The sequence below is a fragment of the Anolis sagrei genome, chromosome 11 (assembly GCF_037176765.1).
Source record: "Anolis sagrei isolate rAnoSag1 chromosome 11, rAnoSag1.mat, whole genome shotgun sequence".
Classification (NCBI taxonomy): domain Eukaryota; kingdom Metazoa; phylum Chordata; class Lepidosauria; order Squamata; family Dactyloidae; genus Anolis; species Anolis sagrei.
The window spans coordinates 20904825-20918886 of NC_090031.1; the positions used below are offsets into that span (position 1 = coordinate 20904825).

The following is a 14062-nucleotide window of genomic DNA, read 5'->3' on the forward strand; positions in this document are numbered from 1 at the left end:
CGGGGCAGAGAGTTCCACTGCTGAACAGCTCTCACAGTCAGAAAGTTAGAATCATAGATTTAGAAGAGACCCTCATGGGCCATCCAGTCCAACCCCACTCTGCCAAGAAGCAGGAAAATTGTATTCAAAGCACCCGCGACAGATGGCCATCCAGCCTGTTTCAAAGCCTCCAAAGAATGAGCCTCCACCACACTCCAGAGCAGAGAGTTCCACTGCTGAACAGCTCTCACCATCAGGAAGTTAGAATCATAAGAGTTGGAAGAGACTTGGTGGGCCATCCAGCCCAACCCCATTCTGCCAAGAAAGAAGGAGCCTCCACCACACCCTAGGGCAGAGAGTTCCACTGCTGAACAGTTCTCACAGTCAGAAGGTTAGAATCATAGTGTTAGAAGAGACCCTCATGGGCCATCCAGTCCAACCCCATTCTGCCAAGAAGCAGGAAAATTGCATTCAAAGCACCCACGACAGATGGCCAGCCAGCCTGTTTCAAAGCCTCCAAAGAACGAGCCTCCACCACACTCCGGGGCAGAGTGTTCCATTGCTGAACAGCTCTCACCGTCAGGAAGTTAGAATCATATAGTTGGAACAGACCAGGTGGGCCATCCAGTCCAAACCCATTCTGCCAAGAAGCAGGAAAATTTCATTCAAAGCACCCACAACAGATGGCCATTCAGCCTCTGTTTCAAAGCCTCCAAGAAGGAGCCTCTACCACACTCCGGAGCAGAGAGTTCCACTGCTGAACAGCTCTCACCGTCAGGAAGTTAGAGTTGGAACAGACCAGGTGGGCCATCCAGTCCAACCCCATTCTGCCAAGAAAGAAGGAGCCTCCACCACACTCCGGGGTTGAGAGTTCCACTGCTGAACGTCTGTCACAGTCAGGAAGTTCTTCCTCATGTTCAGATAGAATCTCCTTTCTTGTAGTTTGAAGCCATTGTTCCGCGTCCTAGTCTCCAGGGAAGCAGAAAACAAGCTTGCTCCCTCCATATGACTTCCTCTCACGTATTTATACATGGCTATCATGTCTTCTCTCAGCCTTCTCTTCTTCAGGATAAACATGCCCAGCTCTTTGAGCCGCTCCTCATAGGGCTTGTTCTCCAGGCCCTTGATCATTTATACAGCCAGCCATTAAAATATATTTTTGTTTTATTAATGTATTTATACATTAATACACCCCAGGGCAGAGAGTTCCACTGCTGAACAGTTCTCACAGTCAGGAAGTTAGAATCATAGAGTTGGAATAGACCTGGTGGGCCATGCAGTCCAACCCCATTCTGCCAAGAAAGAAGGAACTTCTACCACACTCTGGAGCAGAGAGTTCCACTGCTGAACAGCTCTCACAGTCAGAAAGTTATAATCCTAGAATTGGAAGAGACCTGGTGGGCCATGCAGTCCAACCCCATTCTGCCAAGAATGAAGGAGCCTACAGCACAGTCTGGGGCAGAGAGTTCCACTGTTGAACAGCTCTCACAGTCAGAAAGTTATAATCCTAGAATTGGAAGAGACCTGGTGGGTCATGCAGTCCAACCCCATTCTGCCAAGAATGAAGGAGCCTCCACCACAGTCTGGGGCAGAGAGTTCCACTGTTGAACAGCTCTCACAGTCAGAAAGTTATAATCCTAGAATTGGAAGAGACCTGGTGGGCCATCCAGTCCAACCCCATTCTGCCAAGAATGAAGGAGCCTCCACCACAGTCTGGGGCAGAGAGTTCCACTGCTGAACATCTCTCAGAGTCAGAAAGTTATAATTCTAGAATTGGAAGAGACCTGGTGGGTCATGCAGTCCAACCCCATTCTGCCAAGAATGAAGGAGCCTCCACCACAGTCTGGGGCAGAGAGTTCCACTGTTGAACAGCTCTCACAGCCAGGATGTTATTCCTCATGTTCAGGTGGAATCTCCTTTCTTGTAGTTTGAAGCCATGTCTGTTGCTAATTACGTATAAAACCAGCTTTCCCGCAAAATAACAACTGGTGAAAGTGGGAGAAAAATGGCAATTTTTTTCCTCACAGAAAATGACACAAAGAGCCACTGCTTCTTGCCCTCTCAGCCACGGCTGCTTCCCGCCTACGCAGAGTGGCCAATGAGAGTGAAGGAAGGTGTTGAATCCTCGCCTGGGATTGGCTGTTGCGCTTGACACTCATTCCACACTCGTTTCCCTCATGCTTTGCCTCAGAAACGAAAAAGAGCGGGAAACGGCCAACTGCTCTTTTTGGCCTTGAGAAACGCCTCAGGAAACAGAAAAACAACCAATTTTTAAACAAATAGTATCTCAAAATGTTCTCAAAACAGAGCAGCTAATAGAGGCATGGGCAAACTTGGGCCCTGGAAGTGTTTTGGACTTCAACTCCCACCATTCCTAACAGCCTCGGGCCCTTTCGGGCCCGAGGCTGTTAGGAATGGTGGGAGTTGAAGTCCAAAACACTTCCAGGGCCCAAGTTTGCCCAGACTTGATACTTCTCCTAATAAATACACAAAAAATCCAAAATATTCCCAATTTCTTATGCTCTATCGCCACCTCTTGACCGTTTCCTCAGCTGCAATTGTATGGAAATATTTTTCATAATACAGGGTTAGTCAAAATGCATAGGCCAATAAGCCATTCAATTGAATGGCTTATTGGCCTATGCATTTTGACTAACCCTGTATATACATTAATAATGTCATATACACCCTTTGAAAACAAAAGGTATCAATCTAGAAATGAAAAGAAATGGTTCCAAGCTATTTACGAGCTTCTTTGGAAAATATAAGTAATTTAGGGCTCCCCCTTGTTGTGCCATTTTAATGCTTCCGATCATTGACAAGAGATATTGACAAGCTGGAATGTGTCCAGAGGAGGGCGACTAAAATGATCAAGGGTCTGGAGAACAAGCCCTATGAGGAGCGGCTTAAGGAGCTGGGCATGTTTAGCCTGAAGAAGAGAAGGCTGAGAGGAGATATGATAGCCATGTATAAATATGTGAAAGGAAGCCACAGGGAGGAGGGAGCAAGCTTGTTTTCTGCTTCCTTGGAGACTAGGACGCAGAACAATGGCTTCAAACTACAAAAGAGGAGATTCCATCTGAACATGACTGTGAGAGCCATTCAGCAGTGGAACTCTCTGCCCCGGAGGGTGGGGGAGGCTCCTTCTTTGGAAGCTTTTAAGCAGAGGCTGGATGGCCATCTGTCAGGGGTGATTTGAATGCAATATTCCTGCTTCTTGGCAGGGGGTTGGACTGGATGGCCCATGAGGTCTCTTCCAACTCTGATTCTATGATTCTATAAGTAATCTATATAAATAAAAATGCAATGTTTGTGGGATTAACGTAACTCAAAAACCACTGGGCGAATTGACACCAAATTTGGCCATAAGACGCCAATGAGTGTCCATCATCCCCAAGAACACACAAAAAACACAGCAGAACGGACTTTAAAAACCCCCCAAAATAAACCATATATACATATACACATACTTTCATACACATACAAACACACATACATACAAGCACACATATACGCAAGCACACACAAATATACACATATACACACCTACATAAACACCTACACACATATACATATAAACACACATATATACATATACAGAAGCACACACATATACACAATATACATACACACATATAAACACAGAAATATACATATACACAGACACACACATATATATGCAAGCACACACAAATATACACATACACATACATACACATATATACACACATATATGTATATGCCCAAGCACACACATATACACAATATACACATATAAACACAAATACACAAATATATACACACTTATACATACATAAATACACACACACACATATATACACACAAGCACACACACATACACAATATACATACACACATATAAACACAGAAATATACATATACAGACACACACATATATATGCAAGCACACACAAATATACACATACACCTACATGCATACATATACACATACATACTCACATATATATACACACATATATATGCATAACATTAGGAAGAACTTCCTGACAGTGAGAGCTGTTCAGCAGTGGAACTCTCTGCCCCGAAGTGTGGTGGAGGCTCCTTCTTTAGAAGCTTTTAAACAGAGGCTGGATGGCCATCTGTCAGGGGTGCTTTGAATGCAATATTCCTGCTTCTTGGCAGGGGGTTGGACTGGATGGCCCATGAGGTCTCTTCCAAATCTAGGATTCTATGATTCTAACTTCCTGACTGCGAGAGCTGTTCAGCAGTGGAACTCTCTGCCCTAGGGTGTGGTGGAGGCTCCTTCTTTGGAAGCTTTTAAACAGAGGCTGGATGGCCATCTGTCAGGGGTGCTTTGAATGCAATATTCCTGTTTCTTGGCAGAATGGGGTTGGACTGGATGGCCCATGAGGTCTCTTCCAACTCTAGGATTCTATGATTCAAACTTCCTGACTGTGAGAGCTGTTCAGCAGTGGAACTCTCTGCCCCGGAACTCTCTGCACTTCTTTGGAAGCTTTTAAACAGAGGCTGGGTGGCCATCTGTCAGGGGTGCTTTGAATGCAATTTTCCTGCTTCTTGGCAGAATGGGGTTGGACTGGATGGCCCATGAGGTCTCTTCCAACCCTAGCATTCTATGATTCTATCTATGTATACACATAATAAAAGTGAAAATACGTATGTATGTGTGTAGCTGGGGTGTCCATTTACACAGACAAGTTCCTGCCTCCCCAAATAGCTATAGCTCCCATTACTCAGAGGAGACACCAATGGCCTTCCCTCCAGCATAATTAAAACACAAAAATTCTAGACACATATCAAAATGTAGATAGAAAGAGCCAGAAAAGCTTTCTTGTTGTTGTTTCCCAATTTATGGCAACCCCATTGCAGGGTTTCCTGGAGCTGAGAGCATGTGACTTACCAAATGTATTTCCATCAAGGAAAAGAGAACGGCATTTAGGCCTTCAGTGTCATAGTCTAACTATCAAACTACACTAGACCATGAGACCTCTCTGATGATCTTGCCCAAGATGGAGGCTGGCTTCAAACATGATGTAGGAGAAAATTCCAGCAGGTGTGGTCACATAATAAGGAAACGAGCAACACCTGTGAACATTCTTTTTTCGATAGAGTTACAAGCTGGGTAGATGCAGGGAATGCCGTGGATGTGGCGTACCTGGATTTCAGTAAGGCCTTCGACAAGGTCCCCCATGACCTTCTGGCAAGGAAACTAGTCCAATGTGGGCTAGGCAAAACTACGGTGAGGTGGATCTGGAATTGGTTAAGTGGACGAACCCAGAGGGTGCTCATCAATGCTTCCTCTTCATCTTGGAAAGAAGTGACAAGTGGAGTGCCGCAGGTTTCCGTCCTGGGCCCAGTCCTGTTCAACATCTTTATTAATGACTTAGATGAAGGGCTAGAAGGCATGATCATCAAGTTTGCAGATGACACCAAATTGGGAGGGAGAGCCAATACTCCAGAGGACAGGAGCAGGATTCAAAACGATCTTGACAGATTAGAGAGATGAAGGGCCAAAACTAACAAAATGAAGTTCAGCAGTGACAAATGCAAGATACTCCACTTTGGCAAGAAAAACGAAATGCAAAGATACAGAATGGGGGACGATGCCTGGCTTGAGAGCAGTACGTGTGAAAAAGGTCTTGGAGTCCTCGTGGACAAGTTAAACATGAGCCAACAATGTGATGTGGCGGCAAAAAAAACCAATGAGATTTTGGCCTGCATCAATAGGAGTCTGCTGTCTTGATTCAAGGAAGTCATGCTACCCATGCTGTATTCTGCCTTGGTTAGACCACACCTGGAATATTGTGTCCAATTCTGGGCACCGCAATTCAAGAGAGATATTGACAAGCTGGAATGTGTCCAGAGGAGGGCAAATAAAATGATCAAGGGTCTGGAGAACAAGCCCTATGAGGAGTGGCTTAAGGAGCTGGGCCCATGAGGTCTCTTCCAACTCTGATTCCCTGTTGTGAGGTCTGTTGGAAACTAGGAAAATGGGGTATATGTATCTGTGGAATAATGTCCAGGGTGGGAGGAAGAATTCTTGTCTGTTTGAAGCAAGTGTGGATGTTGCAATTGGCTACCTTGAATGCCCTTGCAGCTTCAAAGTTTGGCTGCTTCCTACCTGTGGAAATCCTTTGTTGGGAGGTGTTAGCTGGCTCTAACTGTCTGAAATTCCCCTGTTTTTTGAGTGTTGCTCTTTATTTACTGGCCTGAAATTAGTTTTTTTTAAAATACTGGTAGCCAGATTTTGTTGATTTTCATCGTTTCCTCTTTTCTCTTGAAATTATCCACATGCTTGTGGATTTCTCTGCATACCCTGACATGGTGGTCCAGCATTTCTGTGTTCTCAAATAATATGCTGTGTCCAGGTTGGTTCATCAGGTGCTCTGCTATGGCTGACTTCTCTTTAATGGCCTAGCAAGTAAGAAGCCAGACCTTGAAATTGCTATGCCATGAAATGCTAATCAAGGTGGTCAATTGAAACATTCACACCTGTTTACTGTTTACAGCACATAGAAGATGGCTTTGAAAGGCAGCAGATCACAGGAGCTATCTTCATAGACCTGTCAGCAGCCTATGATACTGTGAACCACCGCCTCCTCCTGAGAAAAATGTGTAAGATCACAAAGGACGACCACCTCACCCGTCTCATAGGAAACCTGCTACAAAACAGGAGCTTTTTTGTTGAGTTCCAGGGTCAGAGAAGCAGATGGCGGAAACAGAAGAACGGCCTGCCTCGGGGGAGCGTGCTTGCTCCATCCATGTTCAACATTTACACAAATGACCAGCCACTGCCAGAAGGGACAGAGAGTTTCATCTATGCTGATGATCGTGCCATCACCGCTCAAGCAGGGAGCTTTGAGATGGTTGAACAGAAACTATCCGAAGCTCTAGGTGCTCTTACTGCCTATTACAGGGGAAACCAACTGATCCCTAATCCATCTAAAACACAGACATGCGCCTTTCACCTTAAGAACAGACAAGCATCCCGAGCTCTGAGGATCATCTGGGAAGGAATCCCACTGGAGCATTGCAGCACACCCAAATACCTGGGAGTCACTCTGGACCGTGCTCTGACCTACAAGAAGCACTGTTTGAATATCAAGCAAAAAGTGGGTGCTAGAAATAATATCATACAAAAGCTGACTGGCACAGCCTGGGGATCACAACCAGATACAGTGAAGACATCTGCCCTTGCGCTGTGCTACTCTGCTGCTGAGTATGCATGCCCAGTGTGGAACACATCTCACCACACTAAAACAGTGGATGTGGCTCTTAATGAAACATGCCGCATTATCACGGGGTGTCTGCGCACTACACCACTGGAGAAATTATACTGCTTAGCCGGTATCGCACCACCTGACATTCGCCGGGAAGTAGCAGCCAATAGTGAAAGGACCAAGGCAGAGACATCTCCAGCTCATCCCCTGTTTGGGTATCAGCCAGCACGTCAACGACTTAAATCAAGACATAGTTTTCTTAGATCTACAGAGACACTCGCTGGAACACCTCAGCAAGCGAGAGTCCAAAAGTGGCAGGCTCAAACCCAGCACCTCAATCTGTGGGGGATACCAGATGAGAGACTCCCCCCTGGGCACAAAAAAACTGGGTGACTTGGAAGGCACTGAACAGACTGCGCTCTGGTACCACGAGATGCAGAGCCAACCTTCAGAGATGGGGCTATAAAGTGGAATCCACAACATGCGAGTGCGGAGGGGAGCAAACCACTGACTACCTGCTGCAATGCACCCTGAGCCCTGCCACATGCACAATGGAGGACCTTCTTGCGTCAACACCAGAGGCACTCCCAAGGGGCAAGATACTGGTCAAAGGACATTTAATTAACTACCAAGTTTGCAAAATTTGTGGGTTTTTTTATCTGTTTGTTTGTTTTGTTCTGTTAGAAATGTAATATAATGGTATGGTTGCTGATGACACGATAAATAATAGTGTTATGATTTTAGTGTTTTTAAAATACTGATAGCCAGATTTTGTTCATTTTCATGGTTTCTTCCTTTCTGTTGAAATTGTCCACATGCTTGTGGATTTCAATGGCTTCTCTATGTAGTCCGACATGGTCGTTGTTAGAGTGGTCCAGCAATCACCTCCCAACAAAGGATTCCCCTGTGAAGTAAGAAATCCATTAAACGCTAATTAAGGTGGCCAATTGTAACATTCACACTTGCTTCAAACAGACAAGAATTCTTTCTCCCACCCTGGACATTATTCCACAGATACTCTATCTATCTATCTATCTATCTATCTATCTATCTATCTATCTATCTATTGTGTCATCAGCAACCATTGTATTACAATTCTAACAGAGCAAAACAAACACACAGATTAAAAAGAAAAAGGAAAAAAAACACAGATTTTGCAGATTTGGTATTTGGTTAAATGTCCTTTGACCAGTATCTGGCCACTTGGAGTGCCTCTGGTGTTGCCGCAAGAAGGTCCTCCATTGTGCATGTGGCAGGGCTCAGGGTGCATTGCAGCAGGTGGTCAGTGGTTTGCTCTTCTCCACACTCGCATGCCGTGGATTCCACCCTGTAGCCCCATTTCTTGAGGTTGGCTCTGCATCTCATGGTGCCAGAGCGTAGTCTGTTCAGCGCCTTCCAAGTCGCCCAGTCTTCTGTGTGCCCAGGGGGGAGTCTCTCATCTGGTATCACCCATGAATTGAGGTGCTGGGTTTGGGCCTGCCACTTTTGGACTCTCGCTTGCTGGGGTGTTCCAGCGAGTGTCTCTGTAGATCTAAGAAAACTATTTCTTGATTTAAGTCATTGACGTGCTGGCTGATACCCAAACAGGGGATGAGCTGGAGATGTATCTGCCTTGGTCCTTTCACTATTGGCTGCTACTTCCCGGCAGATGTCAGGTGGTGCAATACCGGCTAAGCAGTGTAATTTCTCCAGTGGTGTGGGGCGCAGACACCCTGTGATAATGCGGCATGTCTCATTAAGAGCCACATCCACTGTTTTAGTGTGGTGAGATGTGTTCCACACTGGGCATGCATACTCAGCAGCAGAGTAGCATAGCGCAAGGGCAGATGTCTTCACTGTGTCTGGTTGTGATCCCCAGGTTGTGCTAGTGAGCTTTCGTATGATATTATTTCTAGCGTCCACTTTTTGCTTGCTGTTCAGGCAGTGCTTCTTGTGGGTCAGGGCATGGTCCAGAGTCACTCCCAGGTATTTGGGTGCGCTGCAATGCTCCAATGGGATTCCTTCCCAGGTGATCCTCAGAGCTCGGGATGCTTGTCTGTTCTTAAGTGAAAGGCACATGTCTGTGTTTTAGATGGATTAGGGATCAGCTGGTTTTCCCTGTAATAGGCAGTAAGAGCACCTAGAGCTTCGGATAGTTTCTGTTCAACCATCTCAAAGCTCCCTGCTTGAGCAGTAATGGCATGATCATCAGCATAGATGAAGCGCAAGGGCAGATGTCTTCACTGTGTCTGGTTGTGATCCCCAGGTTGTGCCAGTCCGCTTTCGTATGATGTTGTTTCTAGCGCCCACTTTTTGTTTGATGTTCAGGCAGATATATAAACCTCCCTTGCTTAGACCTCACAACCTCTGAGGTTGCCTGCCATAGATGCAGGTGAAACGTCAGGAGAAAGTGCTTCTGGAATATGTCCATACAGTCCAGAAAATTGACAGTAGACAAGCTTTTTCATTACAAGGTACATCCATGTTTTTTTTAAACAAAAATAAACTTTGAACTCAACAGCAATGTTTAAATTTATTTATTTTTAACAGTATTAAATTAGGTTAAATTATCTTTTTTTTCCAATTCCACTTTTGAAACCAATCTAACAAGGAACAAAAAAAATTGAGACACACCACTGCAATATTAATTCCAAATATTTTTTTTCCCTTTAAGTCAGATCTGTACAGCAAAAAAGTAGCAAAGAGTTAATGACCATTCTGACCATACAGCAAAGCTAAGGGGACAAACGTCATCCTGTACATGAGAGGTCACAAAAAAAAACCTTCACACCTTCTAATTTGCTCAGCTGTAACGACACACCCCAAACCATTTCTACCTACAGAGGAAAATTTGGTATGGAAAAAACAAAACCAATTTTGCTCGAAGTTCCCTTTTTGAGTTAGTTTCTCCTGCCTCATTTTCTTCTTCGTCTCTTGTACAAAATATTACATTTTTTATATATATTTACAAAGGTCTTTGCACAACTAGAAAACAAGTTATGAATTACAATCAGGCTTGGCTATCCATTGATCTGGGGATTGAAACGGTTTTATCGCATAGTTTAAGGAGCTTTGCAAAATGGTGATTTCCTGCTTCTGACACGAACCTTAATTTTTTAAAAATTAATCAGTAACCTGCAAAGAGCAGCAGTATCCATTATTATTCAACTTTCCAGCTGCCCACAGCCAGAATTATTTACCTTTTGGAAGTACAGAACTGCCATCAAGTGCAGGATGACATGCTTCCAGGATATATAATTTATTTATATTTTGGGGGGGGGGGGGGGGAATCTGGAAGCAAATTTTCGCCTTCAGATAAAGTCAGCTAACATTAAGGCAGTGGTCAACAGGAAACGGGAGTGTGTTCAACACAATTTCATCCTTGCTCTATGATCATATATTAATTTATTATTACTCTTTTTTTTCTTTTCTGAATGTCACTTTTGGACCCAGGTGAGAAAGTAGATAAAGGGGAGGCGGGTTTCCAAGCGACGATTTCCTATGGCTTACGGTTCAACTCCAGGCCTTCCTGCAAAATGAGGTACGCAATCTAGACTTGTTGTCAGGTGGACACATCACAGCTGGCCACGAGCGTAAATGTTTGGGGAGGGCTCAGGAAGGAGAGTTGCCAAACCCAATTTTGAAACAGTGCCAAAAATTGGAGAGAAAGAGGGGGAAAGGGTAAGGTGGTTGTGGAGGGTGGGGCGGATAAGGAAAACTAGTCCAGAAAACAGAGAAGGATGTCCTTAGTAGTTTTCGACCCACTGTGCGAGGCCACTCTCCACCAAGGTTCGGTTGATAGACACCAACTGGAAAAAAAGATAAACAAGCCTGGGTCAGCTGCTATTACACCACATTTGCAGACGAGATTATTTGAAGAGTTAATCAATGTAGTCCAGTGGTTCCCAACCTATTTTTGGGAACCACTGGACCACTTTTACCAGAGACCAGTTCACCAGGGACCACTTTGGCCAGGGACCAGTTGACCAGGGACCACCTTTGGCCAGGGACCACTTTGACAAGGGACCATTTTGACCGGGAACCACTTGAACCAGGGACCACTTGAACACGAACATCTTTGGTCAGGGACCACTTTGACCAGGGACCACTTGAACACGAACATCTTTGGACAGGAACCACTTTGACCAGGGACTACTTGACCAGAAACATCTTTGACAAGGGACAATTTTGACCAGGAAACACTTGAAACAGGGACCACTTTGACCAGGGACCACTTGAACAGGAACATCTCTGACCAGGGACCACTTGAACACGAACATCTTTGGCCAGGGACCACTTTGACAAAGGACCATTTTGATTGAGGACCACTTGAACCAGGGACCACTTTGACCAGGGACCACTTGAACACAAACATCTTTGGCCACGGACCACTTTGACCAGGGACATCTTTGACAAGGGACCATTTTGACCGGGGACCACTTGAACCAGGGAACATGAACATCTTTGGACAGGGACCACTTTGATCAGGGACCACTTGAACAGACACATCTTTGACAAGGGACAATTTTGTCCGGGGAACACTTGAACCAGGGACCACTTGAACAGGGACATCTCTGGCCAAGGACCACTTTGACCAGGGACCACTTGAACAGCAACATCTTTTGGCCAGGGACCACTTGAACAGGAACATTTCTGACCAGGGACCATTTTGACCGGGAACCACTTGAACAGGAACATCTTTGGCCAGGGACCACTTGGACCACTCTCCAACATTAGCACCAAAAGGGTTACCAATCAGTTTTTGGTTAACTTTAGATTTGGTTTGGTTACTTGGGGCGCTGATTCAGAAAACTGCATTGGATAGACCACATTAGCTCTAGTTTCTGATATAGAACATATTCCATCCAGTAGTCATCATATGCTCACCCACAGAAAACCGTATTTCATAATCGAGAGCTGATGTGACAGTAGTAATCTTTCATGAGTACTCTTGACATCCCCGTTTTGCGAGACCAGTCGTTCTTGTTACCATATGGTTTCAAGGCAATAGTGTAGTAATGGTGAGGCCGAGGACCACATTTTCCTTCTTGTGTACTACTGGTGATCCATGGACCACTGGTTGGGAACCACTGATGAAGTTCCTCTAGGAATCTCTAGGTACACAGGAAGTTGACCACATATTGGAGCTGGAGAACCTAGAGGTTCCTAAAGAGAACATGTTCATAGCCATTGTTGAGTTTTCCAGCGTGAGTCTGTGACTCTGTGATCACAGGGTCACACTGGTAGACCCAGAGATTCCTAGAAAACTATCGTATTCTCTCTTTTTCCCCTCTTCCATGCAGGTTCTGTGCCCCCAACCCAATGAACATGGAGTACCTACTGAAATACTGTGCCGGGCTGTTAGGAATTATGGGAGTTGAAGTCTAAAACTCTTGGCAGTTTGGCCATGTCTGGTTTAGAGGCTTCAAAATTGGCTATGGACCACACATAATCCATAGATATACAGTTCCCACTCGGGTATACAGAGACTGAGAAGTCAGTTCATTTATGCCAGTGGTTCCCAATCTTTGGTCCTCCAGGTGGTTTGGACTTCAGCTCCCAAAATTCCTAATAGCTGGTAAGGCCACTGATTTATACAGAAATTCAACTAAATGCTCACTTTTTTATTATAACACTCTTAACCAAGAGACTGCTAAGGATTGGACAAGAGGTCATTATCCTGGGTCAATTTATGCATTCGACACACACACGCACCCCTTCAATAACATACCTCATCTCCTAACATGCTCCACAGTTGTATTAGAGGCAAGCCTGTTGCACTGTCACAATTCGTAACCTGGAAACAGAATGGAACATTTGGATTTCAAACAACGGATGGGCCAAGAAGCAAAAGTATTTATTTATTTATGATTTGTTTGTTTCCTATATTTATACCCTGCCCTTCTCACACACACTCAGGGTGGACTCACAGCAAGCACCATACGGTGCCATCATAAACATAAAACATTTCAATACATAACATTAAACAGTTTGGCGGGGACAGGGCCTTATCTGTGGTGGCTCCTTGGCTGTGGAACTCCCTGCCTAGGGATATTAAATCGGCCCCCTCCCTCCGACCTTTTGAAAAAAGCTGAAAACTTGGCTCTTCGAGGAAGCATTTGGAGCCTCAGCATAATCAGACAAACTCAAATCGGAAAATGACCTAGGAATGGCTAAGACGACGGAACAGGCGAGGACTGAACATGAAGACATAGCTTTACATTTTTTAGTGTTTACTGTTTTTATGCTTTTAGATAATTGTGATGTGATTTTTTTTCTATTTTTACTGATGCGTGTATTTTATATATGGCATCGAATTGTGCCAACTGTTCGCCGCCCTGAGTCGCCTTCGGGCTGATATGGGCGGGATAGAAATAGCGTAAATAAATAAACAAATTATATCCAGAGCCAAGAGGAGAAATTCCTCCTGAACATACAGGCAACAGCAGCACAATCAATGATGATTTGATTTCCATGTGACTGTCGCCCTGTTTTTGGAGAGGAAACAATGATTTCTGATCACAGAATTCTGATTTCAGATTTTTAAAAATGTTTTGTGTCTATTGCTTATATGCTATGTTGTTTATTTTATTGCAATTTGTATCTCATCTTATTGTAATTTATTGTTTGGGCTTGGCCTCATGTAAGCTGCCCCGAGTCCCCATTGGGGAGATGGTGGCAGGGTATAAATAAAGTATTATTATTATTATTATTATTATTATTATTATTATTCTAATTTTTGCCTCAAACTTCTCAAAAACTGAATGCAACATGAACTGAGAAGCAGCCATTCCACATACCTGTGCAAGCAGGGGAGTCCCTCTGGTCATTTCACTAACTGTTGTGTCTGCTTCGGGTGAAAAGTTATCTTCACCTTTTCAGGA

The 14062-nt window shown here is 44.5% G+C and overlaps 1 protein-coding gene across 1 annotated transcript in view; it reads right to left on the reverse strand.

Moving 5' to 3' along the window:
• Positions 1-9700: 9700 nt before the first annotated feature.
• AKAP1 (A-kinase anchoring protein 1) overlaps positions 9701-14062 on the reverse strand; it is a 57055-nt gene continuing 52693 nt past the window's right edge. Inside the window, exons 9-11 of the mRNA XM_060757061.2 lie at positions 13979-14052; positions 12910-12975; positions 9701-10987 (exon numbers count right to left, since the gene is read on the reverse strand). Of these exons, the coding sequence (XP_060613044.2) occupies positions 10925-10987; positions 12910-12975; positions 13979-14052 (203 nt within the window). The 3' untranslated portion in view covers positions 9701-10924. The remainder of the gene's footprint in view (positions 10988-12909; positions 12976-13978; positions 14053-14062) is intronic.